We start from the raw sequence: 15919 nt of genomic DNA, 5'->3' as shown, positions 1-15919 counted from the left end.
TTAGATAATCAACGGTTCAAAGAAGGATTCACAGGGAAAGAAACTGGAAAATACTTTGAGATGAATAAAAATGAAAACACACCATATAAAAAACTATGGGATGAAACCAACACAACATTGTTAAGCAATTATCCTCCAACTAAAAATTTTAAAACCTATGGGGTATAGCTAAAGATGTGCTTAGTGAGAAACTTGCAACTTTAAAAGCCTATATTAGAAAAAAGAAGAAAGATCTCAAATAAAGAACCTAAGCTTTTACCTTAAGAAATCAGAACAAGAAGAACACACTAAACCTGATTCAAAAAGATGGAAGAAAGTAACAAAGGCTAGAAATATTTATGTAAATGAAATACAGAATAGGAAAAACAGAGAAAGTCAATAAAACCAGAAGCTGGTACATTGAAAAGATCAGCAAAATTGACAAAACTTCAACTAGACTTACCCAATACCAAACTACAAAAATATATTGCAAGAAAATGAAACTACTCCCTATAAATATAGATGTCAAAATCCTCAACAAAAATCCTCACCAAATCTAGAAACATACATAAGAAAAAAAAAAAAAAAAGATTATACACCATGACCAAGTGAATTATCCCAGGAATTCACATTGGTTTGACATTTAAAAGCCTGTCTCTATAATACACCACATTTAATAGAATAAAGGACAAAAATTATCATATCAACGGACAGAGAAAAGGCATCTAACAAAATTCAACAAACTTGGAATAGAAGGGAATACGCATGATACACAAAAACTAACTCAAAAAGAATGTCAGAACTAAAACCATAAAACTTTCAGAAGGAAGCATAAGAATAAATCTTCATGGACTTGAATTAGGCACTGTTTTCTTAGATATGACACAAAAAGTATGTGAATAAAGAAAAATAATTTGCTCATAATTTTAAAGTTTTGTACATCAAAGGATACCATGAAGGCAGTGAAGATAATCCACAGGCTGGGGGGAAATATTTATAGGTCATGTATCTGATAAAGCTCTTGTTTCAAGACTACATAAAGAACTCCTATAACTCAACAGTTAAAAAGCAAATAATCCAGTTTTAAAATGGTCAAAGGATTTAAATAGACATTTTTCCAAGTAAAATTTCTAAGTGGTCAATGTTGTGTTGTTGTTGTTTAGTCACTAAGTCTCATCTGATTCTTTTGCAACCCCATCTATCTATGGGATTTCTCAGGCAAGAATACTGAAGTGGGTTCCCATTTCCTTCCCCAGGGGATCTTCCCAACCCAGGAATTGAGCCCATGTCTCCTGCACTGGCAGGCAGATTCTTTACCACTGAGGCACCGGGGAAGCCCACAAACGGTCAACAGGCACATGAAAAGGCACTCACCGTCATTAGTCGTTAGGATAACACAAAGCAAAACCACGTCACACCCACTAGGATGGCTAGAATAAAAAAAAAAAAAATAGAGAGAACAGGTCTTGTTGAGGATGTAGAACCTTCATACATTGCTGATGAGAATGAAAAATGGTGAGGCCACTTTGGGAAAAGCTTGACAGTTCCTTGAAATGTTAAACATGTAGTTGCAATATGACCCAACATTTTCACTCGTAGGCATGTTCTCTAGAGAAAAATAAGCATATCTCCACACAAAAACGTGTATATGAATGTTCCTAGCACCATTATTCACTATAGCCACAAACTGGAAACAACCCAGATGTCCAACTCATCCTGGATAAACAAAATGGAGTATATATGCACACGATGGAATATTATTGTGACATAAAAAAGAACGAAGCATTGGTATCTATAACAACACGGGTGAACCCTGAAAACACTATGCTAAGTGAAAGAAGCCAGACACAAAGGCCACACAGAGAATAGTTTTATTTATGTGAAATGTCTAGTATAGGCAAGTCCGTAAAAGACGAAAGTAGATTTGTTGTTACCAATGACTGGGGGTGGGGATGGAGGGGATATGGAGAGTCATTTCTAATGAGTAAGGGTTGAGGAGGGGTGGTTTTTCAGGAGGAAGCTATTTTAAATGTTCTAAAATCGATTGTGGTGATGACTGCACAACTCTGTGAATATACCAAAAAAAAATTTTTTGACTGGTACTCTTTAAAAGGGTGAATTTGTTTGTGAATTATATCTCAATAAAATTGTACTTAAAAGGAAAGGAAAGAAAGAGAAGAGGAGAGGAAAGAGAAAAGAAAATGAAAGAAAAAGAAAAAGAGGAAAAAAAGACAACCTGGTCCAATGGCTGACTCGTGTTGATGTACGGCAGAAACCAACAGAATATTGTAAAGTGATTATCCTCCAATTGAAAATAAATAAATTTCAAGAAAAGAGAGAGATCCTGGCACATCCCTCCTCTTCTGCTTTCCAACATCGGTCAGTGCCTCCCATTGGCCAAACCTACCCAAAAGCCAGAGGGCAAAGCAGTTTGGGAAATGTAGTCCCCTGTGACACTGAGGAGAGCAAGGGAAGGATGGGGATGGATTCACTTATCTCCAGCTCCCTGGCATGTGATACCCAGGCTGCAAACACTTGTCACATCAATAAATAGTTTCGTTCCCCTGCCTTGGGCGGGGCCCTGAGTCTGCAAGGGGGGGCTTTCTGAATGCAAATTACCTAATGATTCATGATCCTATGACCGGTGAGTGGGCCGTCCTTCTCTTTCACCTTCTTATACCCCACACACCCTTTGGTCCCAGGAAGCCACCTGAGTCCAGACCCTGAGTGAGGCCGGACCAGGGGGAGGAGCTGGGGTGGGAGGGGCAGGGGAGAGGGTGGCTCCTCTCAGAGCTTAAAAGGGGCTCGAACCACATCCTCCCCAGACAGAGCCCCGGCACAACCTTCCTGTGTGGTTTCAGCCGCCGAGAGAGTCATGGACCTGGGTGAGTGAGCCTCCCCCAAAGTGAGAGAGCAAGCAGTTACCGGGGTCAGTATGCCCCGAATGGATGCCCCGAATGGATGCCCAGAATGACTTTGTGGAATGGGGGTGGAAGGCATGGGGGAGCCTCCCAGAGGAACCAGGTGGCTTTGGTGGGAATCCATGGCTCCTCCTAGAGAACGTGCCCCCCTGTTCCTCCAGGCACTTCTTTCGGACCGGGGGAAGGGGGTGACCACTGTTACCAAGAATAGTAGGTTCTGCAGAAGGTGCCAGGGCTGGGGTGGTAGAGGTCTAGACAGCACCTGCTCTAGTTAGCCAGGGGGTGATGGGGAAGGCTCTCGGGGGCCCTGTTTCATCAGAGAAATCTTGGAGGGTTCAGGACCCTCCATTCGCCCTCCTATTCCCACCTCTCTCCCAGGCTAAATAGGGCTAAGCTTGTCTGCTCTGTTAGGGTTATGACGAGAGGCAGATTCAAGGTGAGTGCATTATGTAAATGACACTATACAAGCAACACAAGCTGTGCTTTTTTTTCTCTCTGCTGCACATCCCACGGGAAAGCTGTTGTCTCTTGCCGGTCAAAGGTTGAATGGGCAACAGGAAATGAGACCACGAGGGGCCTTCAGCTGGGAGAAGTCACAGCCAGGGCCTCCAACTCAGCCCCCAGTCTCACTGACTTTTTCTACCAAGGAGATGGTTCTTCCCTTTCCAAAATCCATCCTCTGGTCTAACCTTGGTCTTTACTAGAGGGAGTCCAAGGGAAGCCCCAAGCAGCTTCTTGGCGGGTTCACCCAGCTCCATACACCCCATTTACAAATCTCAGCTTAAGTCAGACTGAGCTGAGGCTACAAAGGCCAGGTTCCTGGACGGCTTGTTCTCACCAGCAAACAAACACCACAGCAGCCTCAAAGCCACAAGGGGTTGGCTTTAAAAAGTGAAGGTTCCCTGTTCATCCTCTGCTGTCCTCACACCCCTCCCCATCACACCACAGCCTCTTGCCTTCATGTCGGCTTTTCCCGCCCACTCGGAACCCAGGGTCTACTCAGCAAACAGCTGTCAAAGGGCTAAAGTGGCTGTTGCACCCCCCCGACCCAGAACTCCTGGAAGGCAGGCTTTGATTCTTGCATCTCTGATTCCCAGGGACTTTGGAGGTGTGAGCAGAAAAAGGTTTGTGGAATGAATGAATGGCACCAAGAACTCTGACTTTAGTTTTTAAAAATCTCTTCCAACTTCCCCTCCTCCCAGCAGCCTGCCCACTAATCCCACTTCCCAGACATCCACCACCACTAACCATGGTACCAGAATGCAGACATCGTTCCCTGGAGACCCCGATCCTGCTCCTCTGCTTGACCTCTGTGAAAGAAACCAAACAGGTCCCCATGGTGCACTGGTAAAGGCTAGAGAACCGGCTCCCTGGTGTGTAGTGCTTGCCAATTTCCACAGTGTAAATTCTTCCATCATAGCTGATTGAAAGCTGTCAGCCGATTTCAAGCCGTGAAACGACTGAGCGCAGAGTCAGAGAGAGATGAGCCCGTGAGGGCAGCCACAGCACAGCACGGAGGGTCCTCCTCCCAAGGACTAGGTTTGGGGTGCTAGACTCACAGGCATTAATGGGGGAGGGAGTTCCCTTTAATGCAGGACATGTCTCCAGGATAAAACAATGCTCTCACTGCTTCACTCAATTCGAGAGAGCCCCAACGGCTGACTGAGCCCCCAATACTGGTAGGAGGGGACATCTCTGAGACACTTTGCTCAGATCAGGCTCCAGGGCTCTGGGCCGTTTGTAGGACGGATAAGCCACAAAGGATCTGTTTCTTTCTCTTTGTCAGCCCTGCAGGGCGCCTGAGGTGGGTGAGGGGTAGAGTTTCTGTTACACATAATGAGAAACGCCAGAACCAGGGCTGAGCTGGCCTTTTTCACGATTTGAATGGGCAGCCCCGAGACGTCTTCCCCGTCCATCTTCAAGAAATGGGGCCTAAGACTTCAGTTAGAATTTTCCGAAGCAGAGAAGAAAAAAAATGAGCCATGGGATATTCATTTCCCACAGCTCAGCCAGAGATAGTGGCAGAGGGAGATGTTGAAGGAATTCAGGGCCAATCCCTCTGGCCTTTGGGGAGCCTGACTGGGGAAGAGGGGAACCCTGCAGCCTGGGGGAGCTGTTGGGAAATCTCTCTTCTTTGCTTGGTACTTTCAGTCAACTGCTATTGATGGAAGAATTCAGGCAGGACCAGTCTGGTGGGGGGAGAGACACACGTGTCAATGAGCCATTGCAAGAGGGGGAGAGAGAGTGCTGATGGGATAAAAGGAGGGCAGTTGTGAAACCTAAAGAAACGAACAGTGACTATGAGTCAGGGGGCATTTAAGCTGGGTTTTGAAGGATGTGTAGGAGTTCTCAAAGCAGACAAGGAGGAGCAAGGGGCCTAGGAGGTAGCAGGACTAGCAATCTCTATGGCTCAACTGTCAGTAATGTAACTGAGGGAATGGACATAAGATATAGTAAGTGGAGGACAGTGGGGTGATTCAGAGGTTAGCCCCACCTAAAGGCATCAAAATCCAATTTTTTGAAAACTCTATGTAACAAAGCAGAATATCCTGTGGACTCACCCTGCAGGCTCCCAGCTGGTCAGCTCTAATAAAAACTAATAGAGACAAGAAAGAGGCAAGTTGAGGAGAGTGTCTAGAACCTGGCTGTACTGAGAAGGAAGGGAAGTAGGAGGGACAGGCAGGGTCAATCTTTAAGAGTCTGTGTGGCATTGCTGAAAAAGTTTGGGCTTTTTTACTGAAAGCAATGAGAAGCCAGTGAAGATTTTTCTGTTCCAGTTAGGTGAGTTAAATATTGTGACCTGTGTTTCAGAGGAGCTCTGTGGTGGCAAAGCCTTATGTCAGGGTAGAAGTGGGGCCAGCTCTGGGATGTTACAGGGATAGAGGCAACAGAACGAGTGACCAATAGGTGGAGGAGAATGTGGATTCCCTTGATGCTCCAAAGAGGCCCCAGTACACAGCAGACTCAATGGAAACGAAGTAGCAGGAGTTCCATCCAAAACTTTCAGACCCATCTCCTTGCAGCTGTGTGACCCAGACAAGTGGATTAACCTCTCTAAGCTTCTATTTTCTGAAATATAGAGTGAGGCTCACAAGGGTAACTCACAGGATATTAGGAGGGAACGGAACATAAAGTCTGGGAGGCAGCACGGAAGAGGAATTGGGAGTGTGGTTTCTGAAACTAAATGGATTCAAAGCCCAGCTCACTACCAGTCGGCTGTATGACTTTGGGAAAGTCACTGATCTCTAGTTTCTCTCACCGGGAGCTAAGGTTGGAGTTCTAGGGAATTTCCTTTTCGTTGTAATCATTACTAGAAACTCAAGAACTCAGAAAATACCCAATGCATCACTCAACCACTCCTCAGCCCCTGAGATTCCCAAGTTCTCTGGCCCCACGCCGGTGGCTGCCCAAGGCCAGTTGCTTTATGACTTTGTAACAGACAAAAATCATTTGAGTCAAGGCCGTTGACCAGGCCCCCTGTGCTTCACACCAGAGTTTCCCCAAGTTCCTGTTTGGTCACCTTTCTTGAAAAACAGCCTATGCTGGTCCTAGAAGATCCCTGCTCAACGATCTTCTCCAACACACCTGGAAGGAGACCTCACCTACTCACATCCTCCAGCCCCATTCCTGAGCCCTCCCCCAGCCAGTGGCAAAAGGACTGAGACAGGGCCCAGGAAAGGAGCTTGATGGAGTGAAATAGGAACACAACTCTTGCTCCTCGTGTTTCACCCGTTGTGACATCAAAACCTTGAGGTTTCTCAGTTCTCACTGACAGTCAGAGCAGGCTTTCTCTAGAGTAACCGAAAGACTGGTACGTGTTTAAAGAAACCTCGAGCGCTTCACATCAAGATGAGTCAGTGGAGGTTGGGCAGCTCGTTGGACCGCGAAGAGAGTGTGCTTAAGGGTAGAGATGTGGACTCGAGCTCAAGGGCTCTCAGGATAATGCAGCAAGGAAGGGGGATGAGAGAGGGGAGCGGTGATCTTGCACAAAAATCCATTCCCACCCAGGACTGCAAATACTCAGGGGCAAGTCAGGGATGACAGCTCCTGCCCCCGGAAACAGAAGATGAAGCTAGGAAAGCAGGTCCAAGTAGACAGTGGAGGGCTGGCCAACCACGCTCAGCATCAGGCTGTCATCCTTAGGACTGGTAGAGAGGTCCTAAGGATTTAGCAGAAGGGCATGGTGGGGATTGGCATCAGAGCTATGATTGAGGAAGATGTGCCTAGCAGTAATGTGCAATATAACAGGAGAAATGCCTGTTTATTTATGTGACTCCATGCCCTTCCTCCTCCCTCCAAGACACCCCAACCCCAGAATTCCTGCTTAGGCAAACTCCCTGGATAACAGCAACTTGGAGGTCATGTCATGAAATTTCCAGCAGGTGGTGCTGTGGCCAAGCTTACGGATTCACTGGCCCTGTGCCGCTGCATCTTGGGAAGCAGAATTCCTTGCTTGCTTCAAGGGAGCCCTGGGCCTCCAGGAGGTGCTAGAAGCAGGGTCCCAAGCATTGATCTATTGACCCTCCTGAGACTAGAGATGCGATGGGTCAGCAAGTCCTGCCTTGGATTCATTCCTGGCATCATAGTTACTGTCTCCCATGGGCTGGTCCAATTATAGGAAGGGGTTTTACAAAGATGAAGAGGGCACAGCTCTCAGACTTTAAGTGAGATAAGACTTCTGTATAAATCACCCTGTCGACTTGACCCCCTGGAAGAAATAAACTCCAAGTCCAGCTCTCAACTCAGCCACCAAGCAGGACTGAGCCGCCAGGGCTCACATCAGGCCTTGTGAGAACCTGGATTCTCAACCTGCCGTTCAGAACTAAGGAGGGCCTCTTGGCTTCCAGAAAGTACCCAGGCTCTGACTCACTCCTTCCCACCATTTTTCTCTTTCACCTGCCTCTTTTCTCTTCCACCAAGGCCCTAGATTAGAAGCAAGTTAAAGAAGAGAAAACATATCCACGCAAGTCAAGTGACCTGGGGGAATGGCCTCACTCCTGTCACAGAGCCACACGCAAGGTCCCCACAGGGCAGCTTGGGAGAAGGGCAAACAAGTCGTTCATTCATTCAGCAGCACACAGTCTCTGGGCACCTCCTCATTTATGGGCCTGAACTGGGTAAAAGGGACGATGTCCCTGGCCCAAAGGCAGACTGGGGGCATGGGCCAGGTGAACCACCAGGGAATGTGGATGGATGACAGCGGGTGAGGGCTGTTTCAGGGAGCCCCATGGGCCCTGAAGAACTTTCCTATTTGCCATTAAGAGGCAGTAAGGAACACTCCATGCAGCCCTGTGAAATCAGTCTACTTCCTCAGCCAGCCTCCATCAGGAGACAGTCAGGGCTTCAGAGGTGGCTGCCCACCCACTGGGTGCAGGAAAAATGCCCCCCATTGGCTCCTGGCACCAGAGCAGAGCAGGACACCCACACACTACCTCCACCACCTTAGGGTCTTGCTTCCTGCATAGCATAGAATAGGAGGGGATCATCCAGACACGGAGTCAAGGTCAGCTGTAGCTCAACCTTGAGGGATAATTTGGGCCAGGGTGGACTTTCCAATTCCAGAAGAGACCCTGAAGAGCCAAGGCCGGGGGGGGGGGGGGGGGGCGCCTGCCTTGCCTTCTGATCCCCCTCCTTTGCAGGACCCCTTCTGGAGCTGAGGAGGAATAAGAGGTGAGGGCAGTGAGATTGGGCAGCTGGCCAGGTGCTCCAAGGCACAATCTGGTTCTCAGGTTCTCAAACACAGTGTCCAGAACTTGTGATGAAAGTTCCCCACGTTCTCCCTGGCTCTGTGGGGTTTTTTTCATAACAAAGAGCCAGCATGCCTGAGCAATAATTTTCTCACCTTGTCTCCTTCAGGGAAGCCAATGAAGAACGTGTTGGTGGTGGCCCTCCTCGTCATTTTCCAGGTGAGGTGTTCAGCCTGCCAAGGAAAGCTCTCTTTCCTTTCCCAAATGCCCCTCAGCAAGCCTAGCCCTTCCCAAACCCAGGACCTGGGGTTCTGGTGGAGTCACTGGGCATTTACTGGAAAGAAATAGACCCAGGCACAAATTTGGTCTTCTTTAAGCTGATGACCACCCTCTCCATCTGCTGAGTGACCCTAGAAAGCCACAGGTATTCTCTGAATTCCTTTATCCATTTCAATTAAAAGTTTGGAAAAGCAGGTTACCCTGCATTCCCCACTTCATTTCCAATATCCCCACCCAGGAGAAGCGAAGGCTGTGAGGTTACTGGATCTGGAACATATGTGCCCACACCCATGCGTGTAAATCTTCATATGTGAGATGAGAAAAGAACCCGTCGGCTTCACATGTGAGATTAGGAAAGAACCTGCGGGCAGCTTACTATCCCATCGCCCCAAATATATCTTCCCCCCAAGACCTCCAGCTAAACACTCCCTTCGAAGACCCAGTTCCCTTTTCTGAAATAGACTGATCTGAGCCTCACTGGGGGAAGGGGAGGGGAGGATGGGGACCCTGGAGGGACAGAGGGTGGATGGAACCCATCCTTCAGGGGGGCCCAGAACTCTGGAGGAGCAAAGGTCACCAGCTTACAGGTCTCAACTTCTCAATCCCAGATGTGGAGACAGAAAAATCCACGCCCACCAAGTGCCAGAGTTAGAAATCCACTCTTCCCCCGACTTTGCTGGGGTTGGGAGCTCTGCTGGAGCCAGAGGAGGCGGCTGAGGCCAGAGCTGGAGAGGCAGTGCTTCAGAATTTGGCTCCTCCCCAGGTCTGGAGGCCAGAGAGGCAGTTTTCCAGGAGCTCTGGCCAGAGGCAGGCCCCAAGCTGGGCACTGTTCCCAAAGCCCCATCCCAGAGGCCTCCTGGAGCTTGGGTTGTAGCCTACAGCCTGGCCCCCTTCCCCATCAGCACTCCCTCCCCACCGTCTCCCCTCTTCCCAGGACTCCAAAGGGCTAGAGTGCTAACAGTGGAGGCTGGAAGGTTGGAGAGGGGATGAGGGACAGCTGGGCTCATCCTCCTCTTTACCTGGGGAGATGGGGGTGGCTCAGATAGGGCAGGATGTGGTGGAGCTGTGGGCTGCAGAGACAGCAAGCCTGGTGGCCCCTGGTGAGGGGTGGGGCAGGTACAAAGAAGAGAAAGAGGAGGCAGAAGGGGGCAGTGGGAAGCACATGTCATAGAGGCTGGGTGTATTGCCCGCTGAAGCCCAGAACCCCTTTATGTCCAGATCTGAGGTCTCGGGTGTTACCCTGGGCAGCCAAGGACAGCCAGCCTCTCACAGGCCTCCCGGACTGCAATCGTACCTGGAAAAGAGAAAAGGGTTGCCACTGACATCTCTTCTCAAGATAGCAATGCCCCCCAAAAGGCTCCAGGATATGATTTGGTCCTCACCCTGTCCCCACACAGAACAGTGATGAATCCAGAATTTGGAAGTGAGAAAGAGACAGGATACAGGCAAATCCGGAGACAGGGTTCCCGTTCTGGCTGAGTAACCTTGAACCAGTTACATTGTTTCTCCAAGAGCCTCCTTTCATCACCTCTAAGGTCCCTCCAGTTGCCCAGTTGTGAAAATCCATCATACAAGGCTGCCCAGGGCCCCATTCCCAGAGGACGGACCAGGAGCTGAGGCAGTTTCCAGCCCAGCTCCCCGCCCTGCACCGCTCAGCCACCCCATGTGTCTCCTTCATTGATCAAATCACAGCCGTCTGCCTGAACCTTCACCCTGCCCTGCAGATAGGCTAAAAAAAAAAAAAAAAAGCCCTGACATGTGAGCCCTACTGATTGGAATTTGTCAGAAGAGACAGCGAGGAAGAGAGGAGTAAGGTGTGGGGAGAGGGTGGGAAGATGGAGGGAAGGCAGAGACATGGCTGTGCTTCCTTCCTGTGTTCAAGAGGACTCACAGCTGAGGCTGTGGCCCTGCCATCCACTTGGGCCCGCATTGCCTGGGCTCCTGCTGCCTGCCGATCTCTGTGCTTTGGGCCCCAGGGATCCATAAGCCTTCCAGTCACTCACCACCCATGATGACAGCATCTTGCCCCAACCCAGGGCTTTGTGGGCTCTTAACAGAGTTTTACCTTCCTCTCTTCTCACTCCACTTCCCTGGTGGCTCAGGGGTAAAGAAGCCACTTGCAATGCTGGAGACACAGGTTCGATCCCTGAGTTGGGAAGAGCCCCTGGAGAAGGAAATGGCAACCCACTCCAGCATTCTTGCCTGGGAAATCCCATGGACAGAGGAGCCTGGTGGGCTACATTCCATGGGGTCGCAAAGAGTCAGACCCAACTGAGCGACTATAACCACCACCACCTTCTCATTCTGGGCCCTCCTCAACTTTAGCCCAAGTGGATTTTCCCTCAAAAGCTGGGCTATTTTTGTAGGCCCCCTCCCTTGGAAAGTTCTTTCTACCAGATTCCAAAGAAGGCTCAAAAAGAAAGACCCTACCATCCCATTCTCCTGGAGCTTCCAGCAGGCAAAATTAAAGCTCCATGAAGACAAAAGGATGCCAGAATCCAAGTTAGGAACCTCACAACAACCATGTGAAAGAGATAGTATTCATCTCCATTTCACAGATGAGAAAACTGAGGCTTGGAGAGATGAAGTATATTTAACCAGCCCAAGGCTCTTTTGACCCCCAAGCCTAGACCATTTCTAGTCTGCCATTAACACCTGTAAGATCAAGTCTCTCAGAAGACTTGCTACTTACTGGAAATGCAGAATCCCAGGCTTCACCCCATCCTGCTGCATCCTATGAATAAAATCCCCAAGTTCAAGTTCATGTTAAACTTCGAGAAGCCAACAATTTCAAACTGGAGAATCACCTAGAAAGTTTAGAAAAACAGATTCCTGGGCCCCAGCTCCTGACATTTGGGTTCAGTGGGTCTCAGATGGGGTCTGAGAATTTGCAGATGATGCTGATCACAGTTGGAAACCACTGCTCCAGACAGTCCCAGGGCAGTGAGATTCTGACCCACCCAGCTAAGCTGGAGCATGTTCCTTCCCCGCAGGTGTGCCTCTGCCAGGATGAGGTCACGGACGATTACATCGGAGACAACACCACGGTGGACTACACGCTGTACGAGTCTGTGTGCTTCAAGAAGGACGTGCGGAACTTCAAAGCCTGGTTCCTGCCGATCATGTACTCCATCATCTGCTTCGTGGGCCTGCTGGGCAACGGGCTGGTCATGCTGACCTACATCTATTTCAAGAGGCTCAAGACCATGACTGACACGTACCTGCTCAACCTGGCCCTGGCGGACATTCTCTTCCTTCTCACCCTCCCCTTCTGGGCCTACAGCGCGGCCAAGTCCTGGGTCTTTGGGGTCCACGTTTGCAAGCTCATCTTTGGCATCTACAAGGTAAGCTTCTTCAGCGGCATGCTCCTGCTGCTATGCATCAGCATTGACCGCTACGTCGCCATCGTCCAGGCCGTCTCGGCCCACCGCCACCGTGCCCGCGTCCTCCTTATCAGCAAGCTCTCCTGCCTGGGCATCTGGATGCTGGCCATGGTGCTCTCCACCCCAGAGCTGATGTACAGCGGGATCCAGAAGAGCAGCAGCGAGCAGGCACTGCGGTGCTCCCTTGTCCCTGAGCACGTGGAGGCCTTGATCACCATCCAGGTGGCCCAGATGGTGGTAGGCTTCCTGATCCCCCTGATGGCCATGAGCTTCTGCTACCTCGTCATCATCCGCACCCTGCTCCAGGCACGCAACTTTGAGCGCAACAAGGCCATCAAGGTGATCATCGCCGTGGTCGTGGTCTTTGTAGCCTTCCAACTGCCCTACAACGGGGTGGTTCTGGCCCAGACGGTGGCCAACTTCAACATCACCAGCGGCACCAGCTGCGAGCTCAGCAAGCAACTCAACATCGCCTACGATGTCACCTACAGCCTGGCCTGCGTCCGCTGCTGTGTCAACCCTTTCTTGTACGCCTTCATCGGCGTCAAGTTCCGCAGCGACCTCTTCAAGCTCTTCAAGGACCTGGGGTGCCTCAGCCAGGAGCGGCTGCGGCAGTGGTCTTCCTGCCGACACACCCGGCGGTCCTCCATGAGTGTGGAGGCTGAGACCACCACCACCTTCTCCCCATAGGAGGCGCCTCCACCAGGACTAGAGGGACCTCTCCCAGGGCCCCTCGGATTAGGGACATGGAGAAGAAAATACAACAGCTGCTGAGGGAAAGGTTGGTCTGGCCATTGAGGTTTATCTTGTAAAAACCTGAGCCGCAGAAGACAGAAGAACACCAACCCTCGCTAGCTACCTCAACCAAGGTTGCAAAGAGACGTGGTTGATAAGCTACCCCAGATCCTGCAACACTCCAAAACCAAGACCATTATCCTCTAAACCCCAAACCAGAGGTGAAAGTCAAGAAAGAGCTCACACCTCGCAGAGTGAAGGGGAGCGGGTGTTGGTGAAATCTAGGTGGTAGAAGGGGCCTGGCGAGCATTCCAGATCAATGTTCTTCTCAAAAGAAGTCCTCCCCAAGACTCAAGGCGAGGTCTTCCAGAAAGCCAGGCTTTGTCCCCAAGACCAGAGATCATGGGGAGACTCCTCGCTTGAGCAGGGGAACAGGGATGCCAGTGGGTCAAACTAACTCTCTGAATCCCTGCCTCCATCTCTCTTTTTCCTCTGTCATCTGAGCCAGCAAGAATCGGCAGCCTCCAAGCCTCCTAAAAGCATGCTGACCCCTCGCCTGCCACCTCTCCTCAGGCTCTCCACGCTGAAGGGGTGTGGTGCTTCCCACAGGCCAGGCCCCGCCAAAGCCATGTTCCCAGCCAGGATTCTGGGGCAGAGATGAAGTATGGCCGGCCCGTCTCAGGCCTCAGCTCGGCTCCGAAGGGAGGAGCAGGCAAGGAGAAAGGTTAGGGGCCGGGGATGGGTGACAGCGCTGCCTGCCGCCAGCCAATGAGCTTTGTTCTTTGCCACAGGGACAAAACATCTCTCATCCTGTTCTGCTTTCAGTTCATTAAGAGAGCATATTTTACTCATACACAAATAAAAGTTTTCCCTGGAGGAAACAACAACTTTAAAAGAAAGGGAAAAAAGTTTTTTTTTTTTTTTTCAGTAAATGGCAAATGAGTGTGTTCTTATTTTGCAAACCCCATGCCCCACCTGACCACCCCCACAGCCCTTTTCTCCCCCAGGCTTCATTGTTCAGAGATGCTCAGAGCCACAAGGTCAGCTTGAGCTATGCTCTGAGCCCTTCCAATGACACAGGCCCTGAGTGGCTGAATGAGGTAGGAGGGGCAGAAGGACAGGGTGTCCAGCTTGCAAACACCTTTCCAGAGCTCATGGGACCCAAGCCTGTGCAGTCAGCAGTGATCTAGAGACACAGTCTGAGCTGAGCTCTGAAAAGAACCAAGTTGTCCCTGTAACGTCTATGGCTGGGAACCCTCCCTGACCCTTAGCAGCACTTTCACACTGTCCTGTTCATCTATCCCAGCTCAGTCTGGAACTGGAGCCCCTGTCCCTTGCTCAGTCTCTCCAGGCTCCCAAAATGGTGTTTAGAGAGAGGACCATCCCCTGACACCCATCTGCCATGGCATCCTGGATTCAGGGAGCTTGAGACAGGACCCACGTGATATATCCTGTACTGGATGCTTGGGAGTCAGGTCTGCCCTTGACCTTCGCTGGCCACTATTGCAACGATGGCCTTCCACTGTGTGGACACCCATTGTGGAGGGGAAGGAATAGCCACTGTCCCCATCACAGGCCCAGGATCCATGTCACTGGGTGTTCTGATGCCTGCCCAGTCCCTGGCTTCTCCAAGCCAGAGAGGTTAGTCCAGCCTGTGACGTATGAGGAGGTGTCTGAAGGACCTGGCACTGTAATAGCTCAGGGTCTGGAGGTAGAAGGAAGCTGAGACCCTCAAGAAAAGGTGATTCCATCAATTTTGCAAAGCAAAAGAGCTTCATTGGAAACAGAGCCTGCCTGGAAATGAAACCCGTTCTCTCATCTCATAAGCACATTGCAGTACCCTCCTCCATGGGCTGCACTGGGCTCAAGCCAGGACCGGCGCCCTGAGAAGGATGAGGCTGGCACGTGGAGCCGTGGCACCAGCAGCCACATTAATATTAATCAGTGCAGCTGCCATGGTGGGAGGGGTCACCCCAGCACAACTGTGGGCCCTGAGGGGAGCGTGCCGGGACGTAAGGGTGGGAACGCTGGTGTGCACATCCTAGTGAGCTTACACATGGGAAAATATCCTCCCTTCCTGAAGGGGAAGAATGCAACAGAGCCATCATGAGCAGGAAGCCGGGCCAACCGCACAAACACGCCACCTCGGCTTCAAATACGTTTTTCTAAAATATCTCCAAGTATTTGCAAAACCCCCAGCAATGTCCATTCCCCACAGTGCTGTGTCTCAGAAGCACTGACCTCGGCTCACTGCTAGCCTGGTTGCTGCTCGCTTGCACAACGCTCTCACATGCCTACCCTGAGGTGGGGTGGGGGCCTAGGACCAAGGAAGGGACTCAATGGGAATACCCAGGGCCTCTCTCTTTCTCTCTCTCATCTGCCTCATGTTCACAGCCCCCACGACCCCTCCGAAACTCCCCTTATTTCCATCACCAGTGCCTTGCCCCCTCTTCTTTCTCAGTTACAACCCCAGGCTATAAATCTGAATTTTTAGCCCGAAGCTGCACATCTCTCGAACCATGGCCTCATGGAGCTGCAAGGAACCTCAAAGATCAGCGGGCCCAACCTCTAATCCTTCTCTAGTTGGGAACATTGAGGTTCGAGGGAGGAAATGACTTGCCTAGAGAGACACTGGAACACGGGGTAGTAGGTAAACTTGCTTTGGGGACTTGAGGATCTGGCAGGACTGCAGGAGGTGGGTGAGGGAGAGTGGAGACTCTGGAGCCCGGCCAACTTGGACTCTCATCTCTGCTGCTTCCCAGCTGTGTGACCTTCAGCTGTTGCTCAACTGCTCTGAGTCTCAGATTTCTCAACAGCAAATTGGAGAGGATTTGGCAAACATGTAACACAATGCCTGGAATGCCTGGAGCTCGGAATCTGCAGCCAGACTTCCTGATTTGAATCTCAGCTGCACTACGTGGGCTGGTTCCTTAGT

The 15919-nt window shown here is 50.4% G+C and overlaps 1 protein-coding gene across 1 annotated transcript; it reads left to right on the top strand.

Annotated features, from left to right (window-relative positions):
• The first annotated feature begins 2759 nt into the window (after positions 1–2759).
• Positions 2760–13871, top strand: CCR7 (C-C motif chemokine receptor 7). The gene is made up of 3 exons (XM_061143971.1): positions 2760–2864; positions 8757–8806; positions 11860–13871. The coding sequence occupies exons 1-3, from the start codon at positions 2855–2857 to the stop codon at positions 12937–12939; spliced, it is 1140 nt and encodes a 379-aa protein (XP_060999954.1). The 5' UTR covers positions 2760–2854; the 3' UTR covers positions 12940–13871.
• The last annotated feature ends 2048 nt before the right edge of the window (positions 13872–15919 follow it).

Source organism: Dama dama, chromosome 5, assembly GCF_033118175.1.
Source record: "Dama dama isolate Ldn47 chromosome 5, ASM3311817v1, whole genome shotgun sequence".
Lineage (NCBI taxonomy): Eukaryota > Metazoa > Chordata > Mammalia > Artiodactyla > Cervidae > Dama > Dama dama.
This window is presented reverse-complemented; position numbering and strand designations above follow the sequence as displayed.